The sequence below is a fragment of the Mugil cephalus genome, chromosome 1, assembly GCF_022458985.1.
Source record: "Mugil cephalus isolate CIBA_MC_2020 chromosome 1, CIBA_Mcephalus_1.1, whole genome shotgun sequence".
In the NCBI taxonomy this organism is placed as follows: Eukaryota; Metazoa; Chordata; class Actinopteri; order Mugiliformes; family Mugilidae; genus Mugil; species Mugil cephalus.
This window is the reverse complement of record NC_061770.1, coordinates 47,202,232-47,216,603: the sequence shown is the minus strand read 5'-3', so window position 1 is coordinate 47,216,603 and position 14,372 is coordinate 47,202,232. Positions and strand designations below refer to the sequence as shown.

General features: G+C 41.9%; 2 protein-coding genes across 2 annotated transcripts; one reads left to right on the top strand and one right to left on the bottom strand.

Moving 5' to 3' along the window:
• The first annotated feature begins 214 nt into the window (after nt 1–214).
• LOC125012278 (sushi, von Willebrand factor type A, EGF and pentraxin domain-containing protein 1-like) lies at nt 215–3,606 on the top strand. Its single transcript, XM_047592176.1, has 6 exons — nt 215–273; nt 472–706; nt 896–1,051; nt 1,497–1,560; nt 1,815–1,975; nt 3,183–3,606. Exons 1-5 carry the CDS (start codon nt 215–217, stop codon nt 1,919–1,921), a joined length of 621 nt encoding a protein of 206 aa, XP_047448132.1. The 3' UTR covers nt 1,922–1,975; nt 3,183–3,606.
• A 3,305-nt stretch (nt 3,607–6,911) lies between these two features.
• LOC124996778 (thioredoxin-like) lies at nt 6,912–11,621 on the bottom strand. The gene is made up of 5 exons (XM_047570088.1): nt 11,468–11,621; nt 10,073–10,177; nt 9,692–9,757; nt 8,418–8,483; nt 6,912–7,253 (listed from the first exon to the last, which is right to left on the bottom strand). Exons 1-5 carry the CDS (start codon nt 11,489–11,491, stop codon nt 7,188–7,190), a joined length of 327 nt encoding a protein of 108 aa, XP_047426044.1. The 5' UTR covers nt 11,492–11,621; the 3' UTR covers nt 6,912–7,187.
• Between the last annotated feature and the right edge of the window lie 2,751 nt (nt 11,622–14,372).

Below are 14,372 nucleotides of genomic sequence, written 5' to 3'. Positions count from 1 at the left end.
ACAGTGTTATTGTGGATCTTTAACAATTATTTCATGTCCGCTAAATAACTGAAATGCACATAATGCTGTTAAAAAGTGGTTTGCAGTAAAATAAACACAGAAAATAATATAATTAGGTAAAAAACATTAATGGCAGATTTTATAACGAGAATTTATAAAAACTAAACTAAACTAAAAAACTAAACCAGCTAAAATGTCATAAAACATAAATAAAATGACTCAAAAACTCCTCCCAAAGTCTGAGACCAATGATGATCTGATTGAACAGGTGTTGTAAGTCATCAGTTATAACTTGAAGTCAGTCTGAGGTCAATAAGTGTAAAGAAGTCTGGAGATGCAGCATTCGCTGTAAATCTGCCACATACTGTAACTCCCGTGTGAAGTGACTTCATCTGTGTGTTATTTATTTCAGCTTATTTGTTCCATGTCCCTGACACATGTTTTTTCTCATGTCCACCTCTCGCTCTCCAGGTGTGATGAAGGATATAAACTGGCCACACAGACGGACTCTCTGTCCTGCCAGAGCGACGGCACCTGGTCCAAACACAGCATCCGGTGCCAGCCCACCCCCTGCCCGCTACCCACCAATTCCTCCGTTCCCCGTTTGCTAATCACCGGGAAGGAGCTCACTCCTGTTGGAGGCACCATCGCCCTCTCCTGCCCTCCTGGCTTCTACCTGCAGGGGTCAGCAGCAGCAGAGTGTCAGGTAGGAAGCACAATGATCTCTGAGCCTTGATTACCTAGTGATTAACACCAACTGTTACATAAACCTCAAACATCATCATGACTTGTAAAAAGCTTGCACATCTCTTTCCTCGTTCCTATTAACAGTCCTGGCATGAACCTGTGTGTAATGCGCTGCTTCCCTGTCCTGTGTTTTGTGCTGTGTCATCAGGCGGGTGGAGGCTGGGCTCCAAGCATCACGTCAGTGTCCTGTGAGATGGTGGTGTGTGGGAAACCCCCTCCTCTTCTCCACGGTGTCACTGAAGGCGACAGCTACAACTACGGAGACTTTGTCGTCTACTCCTGCCTGCCCGGCTTTGACATGAAGGTGACAGATGTTGTGTAGTGGAAGGCGTGGCTTCATGCATGAACTCATATGACAGAAAAGCAGCTGCAGGAAGGAAGAAAAATCCACCTTTCTTGCCTTTAAAGAAGTAATATAGGTCACTCATCTCCAATAACAGGCTGCACTAGTGGCGGCAATCAGATTACAGAAAGTCACATGACTTCTCCCCAGCAATCAGTAGGATGTGTTTTGTTCCAGAGCCAAGAGAAAGAGCTGAGTCACTCTATTCCTGATATGTTGATATGCTAGCTCCCTCGATTTGAATGCTGGCAACAATGAGGGCTTTATAATGTGCTGAGGACGCACAAGCTACACACTTCAACAGCACTTCCTAAAACATAACAACACTGCTGCAGTCTCCAGTGAAGTCTGTGTAGTGCTTTTTAAATGGATAATTTTTTCTGTTGTGTTGTTTTTTTTATCACAGGGAAACTCTATCCAGACCTGCCAGGGAGACAGAACGTGGAGCGGCACTCAGCCACTGTGTGTTGGTAGGTTTGTGTACACATGAGACAAAGAGATGTATCACTGTCAAATATTTAATCTAAAAGTCTCAAGTTATTTCTGATGACAGTCACAAAGCAGCACATACTGACTGAACACACAGGACAACGGGCTGAGCAGGCTGCCCACGAAAATGGGTTCCACAGCAAACGCACAGGGGATGTAATCTTTGTGTTATGTAACCTGGAACACACTGCATACTTTAACCGCGCCCTTAACATCTATTCACGTTTGTCTGTAGTCTCTGCGGGACACTCCTGTGGGCCCCCTCCCTTTGTAAAAGACGCAGAGATCCAGACAACAGGAGACACTCACCTGCACAACATCAGCTATGTGTGTAATAGCTGAGTCTCACCTGTCAGGCCGATGGCACGTGGAGCCTGCCAGCGCCCACGTGTGAAGGTACGGACACGGGAGGCACTCACGTAAAAGCTCACTTGTCCAAGAAGTGGTAGAGTGTTTGGGAGGAGGCAACACCTCAATCGTACACACACACCGAGATACAGAGGCGATTCTGGAGCCTATTCGGGCGCTTGACAAACATTTCCTGTAGCTTAGTCACAATCTCTAGCAAAGCTAACAAGTCAACTGATGGGTGGAGCAAGCACGGACCTCAGAGCTGGACACATCGTTCTGCTAACTGAGTTAAGTAATGTGAACTAGTGGTATTTTCTTCACATTTTGAATTGGCCACTGTTTTCATATTTGACTATTATAAAATGCACAGGGTTGTGTGTGGGCCCCTTTGGAGGTCTCATACTGTCACCAACCGGGGTGCCCTCTACTGACCTAGGATCCCAAACCATAGACCACAGGTGTTAAACATACGGCCCGTGGACCAAAGGCGGCCCGCCACAGGGTCTAATCTGGTGCCGCACCATGTATTTGCAAAGTGTGAAAATTACATAGAAGATTGCGATTTTTCAATGACAAATAACTGCTAGTCCTAGTTTATCCACTGTTTTAGTCAGAGAAGTGGACAGAACACAACACAGAGACCCAGGACTAGACAACAGACTGCAATGTGCCCTGATTGCACTTATTGTTCTTAAGAAATTTATTTTTTCTTTATTGTCTTTATTAAAAGCAAACATTTTCCTCATTTCTACCGTACGTCTCTGCACTAAAACTATTGAAAAAAGTTAAGAGTTGTCATTACTTATATGTCACTGATTTATTGATTTATTTTTACCACGTCCCACGGGACTGCCTCACAGCATGACAACTGGTAGTCATTATGATGTCACGTCCTGTTTCTGTGGCACCGAATAACGAAACGAAACTTCTCAGAAAAACTTGAACATGCATCAACATTATATTAACTACCTAAAATGACATTTTTTGGAAAAAACGAAATAAAACACATGTTTCGTGTTTTATTTTGGCCCATCCGCTAACTTGGAGGAGGTGGAGGTTATGACCTGTACTGCAGCCAGGCACCAGGGGCTCTACTTGCTTTGACTTCACTTCGGAGGAAACATCAATTCTTTACACACAATGCCCCAAACAGCTGCCTGCCTTATCTATTGACAACCTGAACCTCTGAAGACATCCATATATTACCTATTACTCACTTGACTTCCTGTTGTTTTGCTTTTTTTTTTCACAGTTCGCCAACTCTGTGGCAAATGTTTGCAACACATCGACAGGAAACCTTCGAAAACATCCTTTCATCATTACTGATTTCACACTTTCTATTTCACAACAGGGACTGTGACAAGAGGTCAGTTACTTTGAGGTAGTCAGTCACTTGAGAAGCAGATGCTTGAGTCACATTCGAAGAATTAAAGGTTTCATAACACAGGCTGCAACAAGATGTTTCTGAGCTGAAAAACGGTCTTCCTTCTACGTTTGCACTGTTGATTGTGTTGATTTTGTTGTTGGTCTGTTGTGTTGATGTCTGTGTATGTTTGTGTACAAGCTGCTGGACACTCGAATTTCCCCCCAGAGGATGAATAAAGCATTTTTCTATTCTATTCTATTCTAAAATGTCACCCCTGTCATCAGTCTATTTTGAAACACATAATTATACAAACTAGAGCTGCGGTGTGGTCAGTGGCGGGCGAACTGATTCAATGAGGGACGGCACGGATGAATTATTTCAACTAGTTTAACATGAATCATTCTTTTACCTCAATTTCCAAAATAAAAAGCGCAATCAGTTCTGACTTCAGTTTTTTGAAAGAAAGGATTTGGAGTTTGATTTGTCACAAATAACACTGACCGTCTCCTGTCACAGTTAATAGTAAAGTTTGTTTGTTGACCCGTGTCGCAATCAGACGTGTCTAGTCATTGTATAACGACTGTTTCATTGTTCATTGATTCATTTGCATTGTTTTCCTCATCTATCACTACGAATCAATAAGAACCTCCTCTAATCAGTCTGAGGTCCAGGTCACGTGATTGTACGGGTTTGAGGAAATCATTAAGTGTGATCAGGATGCCCGTCCACCCTGTCCCCGTCTGCATCAACGCTCTTTCGCTCCTCTGCATGCTCCCCTCGGGCCAAATCCCTCCCTACACTCTTGCATGGTCGTTGGTCTAAACCTCCCTGTTGGCTGAAGAGCCGTTCCTGTCTGTTGAATCAAAACCAACGCGGCCGCATCAAAGGCCGTGTCAGCGTCCTGTGTGCTGGACTAATTACGGACGCCTCTGCAGCTTCTATGACAACCTTTGTCTGACTGTCCTTTGATTTTTCTTAGGTCCTCAACGCGCGGCACAGTGGCGCTCACATCACTATGGCTCCTTGTTTGTGTTTGCATGGGTATTATTCTCCTGCGTGTGTGTTAATTGTCTCCGAGCCACCTTTGTTGCACGGAAATCGTGCAGATTTCTCTCTGCGGTGCACATGTACCGTACATACATATAATGGACTAGAGAAATGCGACAAAGGAGAAATAAATGATGCTGACACACCTAACACAAGAAACAGTCTTGTTAACATAAAACACAAGCTAAAGCTGCAGAGATGTAACACTCACATGCAGATTTGAAACTGGAATCTCTGTCGAATTGACTGAAAAGCTTCTAAACAAACTAAGTTAAAAAAGATCAAAGGTCTTGACCAAAAGTGAAGATGGACGGACCCTCCATGATGTCCATGGGTTGTCCGTCGCCATCTTGGTCAGCCAGGTGAGTGGGGCTGAAGCGGGTGGTTGACGACTAGACAGACATCGGGTTCCCACCTGAGACTCAAAGCCACAGCACCCTTATTTATGACTAATTAAAACCGTGGAGTGAAGAGAGTTAAATGGAGAGTTTTGATTTTCATGTGTAGAGAAAACTAGATTGAATCTTTGAAACCTTGTGACGGGTCTCTGCATAAGTGCTCCTCTTGAGCCCGCAGCCTCAAGGATGAAATTAAAATATTTGGCTGCTCAACAGAGCGATGACTTCAAATGACTTCTTGTTTCCACTCGTCTCTCGTTGCGTGGCACCCTACCCGCGCGGGCGTCCCGCCGGGGACACGGGCACGCACCGTCACAGTGGTGAGTTCAGGTCTGAGTCACCGGGGCTTTCTCATGTTTTAGGCTGCTGTATACAGAAGCACGGCTAAGCTTCCGTGCCGCATACTCCTCTCCGGTCTCTGCCCAAGTGTAAGCCTGCCCGGTCCAAACTGAGGATGACCATAAACTGAAACCCAATCCGAACACATTAGGCTTACGAGAAGTCTTAATGATTCATATGAGTCAGAAGCCAGGAGTATCCAGGAAGCACTAAATGACCGTTAAGAGCCTCCTCTTCACTTCTCTAGAAACAGTGAGAGCATTGTTGGCCAGATCAGACCTTAGTCTAGTATTAACCCACAAACTGCCTTATTCACTCTCCTCTCTCCGCAAAGGCAAAGCTGTACTTTTTCATGAAGAGACTCGTCAGTATTAAGACATATGCTGCTGTATTCTTGTACGACAGTGTTTCTTCTACATTCATTCAGGAATGGCGGCCCGCCATCCTAGAAATCCCAGTCTATTTATTTATTGTTTTTTTAATTGTCGCCGCATGTTTCCACCTTCACGTGCGGCGGTTCTGTTGGGTCAGGTTCTCGCGAGTACTAACATAAACACCAGATAACTCTCTTGCTCAGTATCTACTCTTTGGGAGGGAGGGGAGGGGAGTGGAGGTACTGCGACGTTAATTGCTCGCGAGAGCGTGGGCTTGAAAGTGACATCAGGACTTACGAAGAAAGGGTTATTAGCTTAAGATATCTCATAATAGGTTTTAAAAGTTAAATAGGTGGACGTTCGCAAAATATTGATGGCCAGCTAACGTTACGTAACACATTGGTAGCTTGAGTTAATTAAATCAGTGTCACTAACGTGAGTAAACTAAAGCCCCTTTCACATGGAGCGAAAAACCTCACTCCATGTGAAAGGTTCAAATCAAATGATGATGACAAATCAAATGTGCTATTACACGGTCGTTAATGGAAGCGCATAGATACAGTGTTTATCATCTTATATAGCGATATCCCTCACTTTTTTAACGATCGTGGCAGCGCTCTGCATCCGAGGAAAAGAGGAGATATGGTGGCAGATATCGGGCACTGTGCAGGATACAGTGATTTATTCTATATATTAGCAGCCTTTTGAAAGAGCGGGGGTTTGACCGGTCCATCAACTAACTGTAATGTTATCTGCAATGTACGTGATGACGTATGAGGGAGGAAAAAAACAGGCACGCAGTTCTCACAGCTGGAGGTCCGACCCGGGACTTTTACCGATGTGAAAGTTCACCAAAAGAGAGTCGACCCAGGATTTTCGATGTGAAACCGGTATAATTCATAGCATTTAGCTGATATCTACACGGCCTGATGCAACTGCATTTTCAGATGACGTTTTTGAAATATTTCTCTAAGAAGAGAAAAGATAAAGATGACGCTGGTCAGGTATCAGCCTTTTACTGACTCATAAATGGTTAGGTAAAAGAAAATGTGTTCACACTTGTAATCATTCTATAAATAGATATCTTCTATAATAAAAACAAACAGAAAAATTAATTGTTCTGAATGTTCTACAGCCCCATCAAGAAATTTACTGTTTTTATTTAATTTTATTGATTTGTTTTTACTTAAAATGCCATTTTCACCCAGCCATTCAATAAATAGGTTGCGAAAGTAAAACCTGCAGTCAAGTGTCATGTGTTTATGCCGCCACGGCTCCCTGGAGAGCCTGTCCCTGCTGCTGAAAAGAAATCCTAGAGGAGACACTGTACGATGTGTAACAACTATTGATGTGATGGTCTGATGTATATGTGTAAACTATTCTCACATTTTTATTCAACCTTCAGTGAGGGTTCTGTCATCTTTAATCTGTTTGAATATGAATGAACACACACAACATGGATGGATTCCTCTTTTATTATGTCCACCTGGATGAGCACATGGCATAGAAGAAAAGAAGAAGTAGTAGCGAAGTTGTCAATTCTTATAAAACAGAGTTTAAAAGACACTGAGATCAGGTCTACATCAACATGACATGATGAATGGATTCGGGTGCTGCCTGTGTGGTGCACACCAGATGGTTATTGGACATGAACTGAAATGGATGTGAACAGATATTAACAGCTTGTGAGGTGGTTTTGATACAATATGAGGTTGAGGATTGGTCAGTGGAACTCAGTTTCTCAGCTTCTCCACCAGTTCATTCAGCTGTTTCTCATTCGCACCAGAGAACTCGTTCACCTGAAAAACAGAAAACGGGTTTAAAAGAAAAAAAAAGGCATTAATATATGTACTGTTCAAGCCTATTGTATATATCTGCTTCTGCCCTTTATTTTTTTACCCTCTAAATTCTTTATTCTGATAGTCTAACTTATGTTGTACAGTTTTCCAGTTTTCTCATGCTTTTATTTTTAAGTGCTTCGTCTTGTACCATTGAGCCAAGTGGCCGAAGTCAAATTCCTTGACCGATTCTGAAATTAGATGTCGACGTGTGCAGAGAGGACAGAGTCGCGAGTGACCTAGATGGTTTCAAAACTTCATCCATATCGGCTTCTTACAGGGTGATGATATTACCATCTGAATTTGGAGATGATGCAAATCCATTGTATGCTTTGGAAACAAAGTCAGTGCGTTTACACGCAGAGCTTAATCGAGCTATGCTCAAAATTCGACTTTCTGACTACAGTCCTTGTCCCAGTTTACATGCAGCGGAGAAAATTGAATGATCGATGGGAACATCTCCTCCTCCACCACACTAGGTGGCGATATGTGTCTTTTCAGTGGGATAATACCATGTTAACGCAGTCCGTTTTCTGGTTGAACTATTACGTCATTTAATAAACAAGAGTGGATCATGAGGCAGACCGGCGCGTCAAACAACAACCATAGGGATAATAGTTGAGCTCTTTTAACCTTGTGCGTAATGTTCGCACTACTTCTGGTGCAGGTAAGATATGCGCTATCCCTCAGACAGTTCTTCTACCGGCTCTGTTTATTAAGTGTATACATGGCGGAGAAAAACAAATTCCAATCGCATTATCTGGGTGTTTCAATCAAATAAAGAGAACTCCGATTTTAGTCAAAGTAACGTGTTTACATGCACTTACATTGTCCAGCTAGAGTCCGATTAAGGCAATTATTATTTTTTTTTCCCCCCACATACATGTAAACGCACTGAGTGACCGTCTCTTTGAGAGGAGGCCTCACAGCTGTGTTATACATGTTTCAGTAGAAACTCTGGCTCGGACACATGTAGCCTCTACACGGAGAAGCAGAGCGTTGAGCAACTAAAGACTCAAGACATTCTCTTCAAAAGAAAAAAAAAAAAAAAAAAAAAGAGTTGAGGCCAAAAGCAGAGCTAGTCCAGTGTGAGAGCAAAGCAAACTGTGCTGCATTTCTTCTTACCTTCTGTCCATTCTTGTAAAACTGGAATGTGGGCATGCACTGGATCTTACATTCAGTGCTGATTTCCTGTACAAGCCAAAAAAAAAAAAAACATTCAAAGAGATGAACTGAGTCATCCACAGTGCCACGCCCTACATGTGGACGAGTAACGTAGAGCAAGAAGAATATTAACTTCTTGTTCTTGTATTTTATTTTACACTAGTGGTCAAGTAAACTAGGCAGAACTACTAGAATCACAATATTTCTTTTTAACATGAATTAAGCGCTGAGTGAGAGTATAAAACTCGCATTGTGCAGCTTCGCTGAACGGAGACTACGAGACATTTAGTAAATAGCTACAATACGCTTCAGATGTGAACAGAGCCTTTATACCAGATGTGATTCACGGGATTACAACATGTGCTTATAATGCGCAACCATGTCAGACAGTCTTACGGACATTAAGTTAATCATTAATAACACATTTAAGAAGTTATTTACACCAATCAGCCATAACATTAAAACCACCCGTGTGTAAAACGAACAACACTGATGATCTCTTTACCATCTAATGTTCTTCTGGGAAACCTGGGTCCTGGCAAACACGTGGATACCACCCGAACATCGTTACAGACCGAGCGCATCCTGAAGGCAAGGACGAGGGGTTGTTCTTTGTATCCCGGAAGCACATGTCGCTCAGATGAATGATGCACTCAGCCATTCTCTGACACTTGTGTTTTGTAGCTACCATTAACTCAGTCAGTCGGACCAGACCAGCCTTCCCCAACAGGATCACTGAGACTTGGGCACCCACGACCCTGTTGATGGTCGACTACTTTTCATTCCTTGGACCACATTTGATAAATACTGGTAACTGATCTGGTATCACACCACAAGAGCTTTGGAGATGCCGACTCAGTCAGTCATCAAATCTGTCCCTTCTCAAAGTCTCTAAAATCCTTCCACTTTTCCTGCTTCCATCATGAACTGTGAGAACAAAGTATTTACTCGTTTCCTAAATCATCGGGGTGATTGAGACCATAATGTCATAATGTTATGGTTGATCGGTGTATTTGTATTGTTGAGTATCAGATTTAGAAAGCAGAAAAATTATCGAGTTGCAGTGACACAGAAAAACTTGTTAAAGAAGCAAATTGTGGTTCACCACCGTCTGAAGAAATGGATTCCATGAATAGTTCACGTTCCTCTGAGAATTACCAGCATGACAGGCATCGCCATCACCTCAGACTAAAAACTACAAAACCCACAACACGTATGCACTGAGAATGTCTTACCGGGGCATCATCTACGTCCACCTTCAGGAAAACCACGTTCTTGTTCTCCGGTAACTCTGACAGTTTCTGTAAGACAATTAATAAAGTAACTTTTTAATAATAGCAAGTTAATCATCAATCAAGTGGAGTGCATAAATCATTGGTTTTATTATTTAAGACGTCGTCCAGCTAGACAAAGGTTGTCTTAGCAACGAAGCTCAAACTCCAAACAGACATTTGGGAGCACCTATTTTAAGGGCTTCCGCGCATATTTGTTTCCGCCTTCTCTCTTTATCTAAAAACAAGGGATGCCCACCAGCGAGTCCAAGTATTCGCACCAATGTCTGCGACTATGCAAACAAGCATTCCCGTCACTTCAGAGATCACTTATCACCCACTTACCACAAACTTAGGGCCGATCTGTTGGCAAGGGCCGCACCAGGTGGCAGTGAAGTCCACCACCACCAGCTTGTCCCCAGCTTCTTTCAGGATTTTGTGGAATTCTTCCTAGAGGAGACAAACAATAAAAGTGTCATTGTCGAGCCGCGACGTGATCAATTAACCTGGACTAAAATGACGGCCGGTCTGCTGACCGGCTGCCTTTGTTAAGTCAGAGCCAGGCTTGTTGCAAGGAAAGACAAACAACAATGTGGATCCGTTCCAACAGAAAAACACTGTAAATTTGCAGACTCTGTAGGAAGTGAAACTTGAATAACACCCTGGCAACAGGTGTGGGTATAGTGGAGGAAATAACCAAAACATTTCTAAGAAAAAAAAAAAAGAAAAGGAATACTTAATTTTCCATTCCGTTGCAGCTAAAAAAAGGGTTCTGTGTCTCTGGTTGGTGGTCAGCAGACCAATCAGAAGTCCACCAAGCGACCAACGAATGAGGCAGATATGTGAAATATAACATTGCTGATCATATGCATTTTTTCCTTTATCTGCAGTCAGTCCTTGGTCGGCTGCTAATGGTTGCTGACGCTGCAGATTTAAGGCCAACATTTCCTTCACTAAACCTCAATATGTACACTTTCTGTTTTACACTAGAGCGTCACTCAAGGACTCAAAAACTTTTAACTACTCACAAATACTGATGATTCTGGGCTAGGAAGAATAATGTGACACGAGGTTAAAGCCATGTCGGAGCCATCAGTCCGCTACATTACAGTGCTTAGTGAACGCATGAACGCTCGCTGTTTTAATTAATTAACATTTCTGTCTCCACCCACGTTTCCAGAGCTGTCCAGCCCAGAAGCATGGCCTGCTCCGGACTGGTGCACCAGCCCGTAGCCTGTTTGCTACAAGTCCATCCACATGCTAACTGCACTCTTTCCATCATTAGCGATACTAAGCTAACGGCTCGGTTTCGCTCACAACTGTGTAATATTGTTTAAATCGAGTAAATGGGGTCAAACAACCATTTCCGCTGCGGTTTCATAATGTGCCCGCCGACTACAAGATGACAAAGTCCAACGGGCCTGTCCCTTACTCGTGCTCAAACACAACGTCACGCTGGGTAAACCCGGAGTCCCTAGCTTACTCCGTCTGTACGCCACGTGCAGACGGCCGTCTTTTATTTCGTTTGGTTCTTGTTTTTTTAAAAAAAGATCTAATGAATAGACATAAATGGGAAACTATAAAACGCTACGTAACGGGCACCGGCAACATGGAGAATGAGTAGCGGGAGGAGGGAACAAGTCTCGCGACCGTCCCTATGGACGCGCCGCACTTCGGCTTTTCAGATAAAATCCTCAATCTAACCACAGGGACAGCTCCACATACAAGAATGCCACTTACCAGCGTCTCTACGTGGCGAACCATTTTTCCAGTTTGGTGGAAACTATCTCTGTATCCGCTGAGGAAGTTTGGGAAATGCCCTACGTCAAGAAGCAGAGCAGTGGTTTTATTGAGGGCAGGGCGTATCGATATAAACGTCGATATCAGGGCCGGTATCTGCGTCGGATCGATACTACCGTGCTGCGATCGATACTTTTCTTCTCTCCTATTCAGTGCGCGGCAGGTGCTTCTCCGTCCTCATCTCTAGTAAAAGGTGGATATGGACAGAGTTTGACACTCAAGTCCTATCATCATAGCACCATCGCAGAGCTGGAACTGATACTGTTGAAATGAAATGAAATGAACTCCGAAGAGAACACAACTACACAGGATACAGACTCACTTCCGTGGTAGAAAATGAATGAACCAACATTTCCATCCCTGAGCAATTTTTATATTTACTATTATTTGCTATATTACATTGTTGCTTTTGTTTACTTATTCGCTCGACTGACTACTATTACTGACTTTATTATGGAAGCTTTTCTGTGCCATCAGAGTTTGAGTATGAATTTCTAAATAAATTAAGTTTACAAGCAAATTCAACATTTAAAAAATTAAAAAATTAAAAAAATCTCAAAAAAAATGTGACCTCAGAAATACAACCTCAAATATTCAACTTTAAAAATGCAACCTCAAATAAATCAACCTTAAAATGCAACCTCAAAAATACAACCTAAAATATTCAACTTCAAAAAGAGCCAGTCTCAACTTCTGGGTAACCAGATGGAGAAATCTGCTTGCCCCGAGTATCCGGCACTTCTGGGTGAAGTCACGACGTAGGGATGTTGACATCGAGTCTTATAATTGGTTGGACAACTGGAATAAGAGGAATTGGAAGATTATTTAGCAGTTAGCGGTTGTTATCGAGGCAGAGAAACTTATCGGTTTTGTTTTGTCCTTTTTATTCTGTGGATACATTGATAAAAGCTGTATTTGTATATAATAATTTTCAGGATAAACCTTAATTCCTTTTGCGCCTAATATACAAATAAATTGATTAAACTTGAATTATTTTGACATTGTATTACTTAAATTTTTAATGAATAATGTGCTGTCATCGTATTTTTTGTGTTTTGTGCAAAATTTTAAATTACAAATAAAAACGTTATCAAGCTATCTCTTCAAAACATATTATGAAAAATAAATTAAACTCGTGTTGTCTAACCACGAACTGATCTCGCAGTCCGAGCTGAATGGAGCTGAATAAACAGGACGAACTTATAGTTGACGTCATCAAGAAGCCAAATCGAGCCGAACGTATCCGAACATGCAGGCCGAATTTATAGTGACGTCATATAGAAGCACCGGATATTCGGGGCGAGCAGATCTGGTATCTACCGCAGACCCAGTAAGCCAGCTACTTTACTTCTGCTTAGTCATCGGCCTTATTACAGGACTGCCTATGGCGTTTTTCATTCTGTCTTTCCAATATTTGCCTTGGATGACCGTCAACGACGTTAGTCGTATTCTTTGGTCTTCCTGTCATATCTGTATAATAAACTGCATGTTCATAACTACATCTATAGTTATGATGGTAAGGTACAGCAGTGTACAGTCAGCCTAGCCGCTGGCTGTTGTACAATGGCACGAATATGCCAGGCTAACTTTATATTGCTGTAACTTAGTAGTTATGGATGTGGCTATAAACACAGTTTGAATTCCTTCTTTTAAAGACAAAGGTGACTATTTTTTTTTTTATTATTTATTTATTTTTTTTACCTCAACACTTCCCTTTGAAAAGAGGGTGTGCTGTTGAATTGTAACAGTTTTAATGTAAGTCAATTGGGAAAGACAGAGGATCAAATTGTGTTGAGCTTGATCATGTATTCTGTAGAGAAGACACAAGTATACAGAGTTCAACAGGGAGCACACTGCAAAGAAAAACAGGAGTGCAGTCATTTACAATTTTTCTCATAAGAACAGAGTTTAAACAGACCTCCCCAAGGGCAATAAGCACAATGAATTAATTACATGCTATATCACTTTTATTAGGTTATATGAATAAATGCATACAGTTTCAAGTCCTACACATGTTTCTTTGCCCATCTGTTTTCCATTTTCGTAGTTTGTAAGGAGACGTGCCACAGCATATAGTTGGTTAATGTTGTCAAGAAATCAGAGTGGGGTCTCTGTTTTTCACCTGCATGTAAATGCACTGTGTTGAAGAACTTCCTTACTTTACTCTATGAATGAGGCACTCAACATGCACCCAGGGACGGTTTAGAGGAAGTTGCTCCATGTTGTGATGATCCTGGTGACTATGGACTCGTGGATTCAATATCTATCTGCAACGTCCCGCTGCTTTATGCCCAGTACCAGATATTTAAGGAATAAGAACATCTCCTCTATTTGCTCCAGGAAATTAGTATGTTAAAATAAATTTGGGGGGAAAGTTACATTATTTTGTCGTTAAGCTACTTTATTCCATGTGATTGCCTGGAATTCAATCCACAAATATACATTTTCAATAATATCTAATATATTTATATTACACATATAAAGTGTGTAATAAAATGATAAATTAAGTCGAATGTTCTATATAGAGACACAAAGTCAAGTCACATGTAAATTTATTTAGAAATTTACTTGGTATCGGATCGATACCAAAATTCCCAGTATCGCCCACCCCTCGTTTTATCGTCGCTGCTGCGTCAAGTGGCGCAACCCTAGTCCAAACCGGAACCAAGCTATTGTACTCCGAGTTTAACAAAATTAAAGTTTTTTTATGTTCTCTGGTGAGACAAGAAGCTAAACCAGGCGCATAACGCCAAAGCTCTGCTCTTACGAATGATACATTATTCATAAATATATATTTATGTATTTATTTTTCATTCCGTCCTATGCATTTAAACGGGTTTCCTGG

Excerpts from the sequence above, each read along its gene's own strand:
- LOC125012278 (XM_047592176.1), top strand. The coding sequence starts at position 215 with ATGACTCAAAAACTCCTCCCAAAGTCTGAGACCAATGATGATCTGATT. Across the intron at positions 707-895 it reads CAGCAGCAGCAGAGTGTCAG|GCGGGTGGAGGCTGGGCTCC; the intron begins GTAGGAAGCACA and ends CTGTGTCATCAG. Across the intron at positions 1,561-1,814 it reads CACTCAGCCACTGTGTGTTG|TCTCTGCGGGACACTCCTGT; the intron begins GTAGGTTTGTGT and ends GTTTGTCTGTAG.
- LOC124996778 (XM_047570088.1), bottom strand. The coding sequence starts at position 11,491 with ATGGTTCGCCACGTAGAGACGCTG. Across the intron at positions 10,178-11,467 it reads TTCGCCACGTAGAGACGCTG|GAAGAATTCCACAAAATCCT; the intron begins GTAAGTGGCATT and ends TGTCTCCTCTAG. Across the intron at positions 8,484-9,691 it reads TGGACGTAGATGATGCCCCG|GAAATCAGCACTGAATGTAA; the intron begins GTAAGACATTCT and ends TGGCTTGTACAG.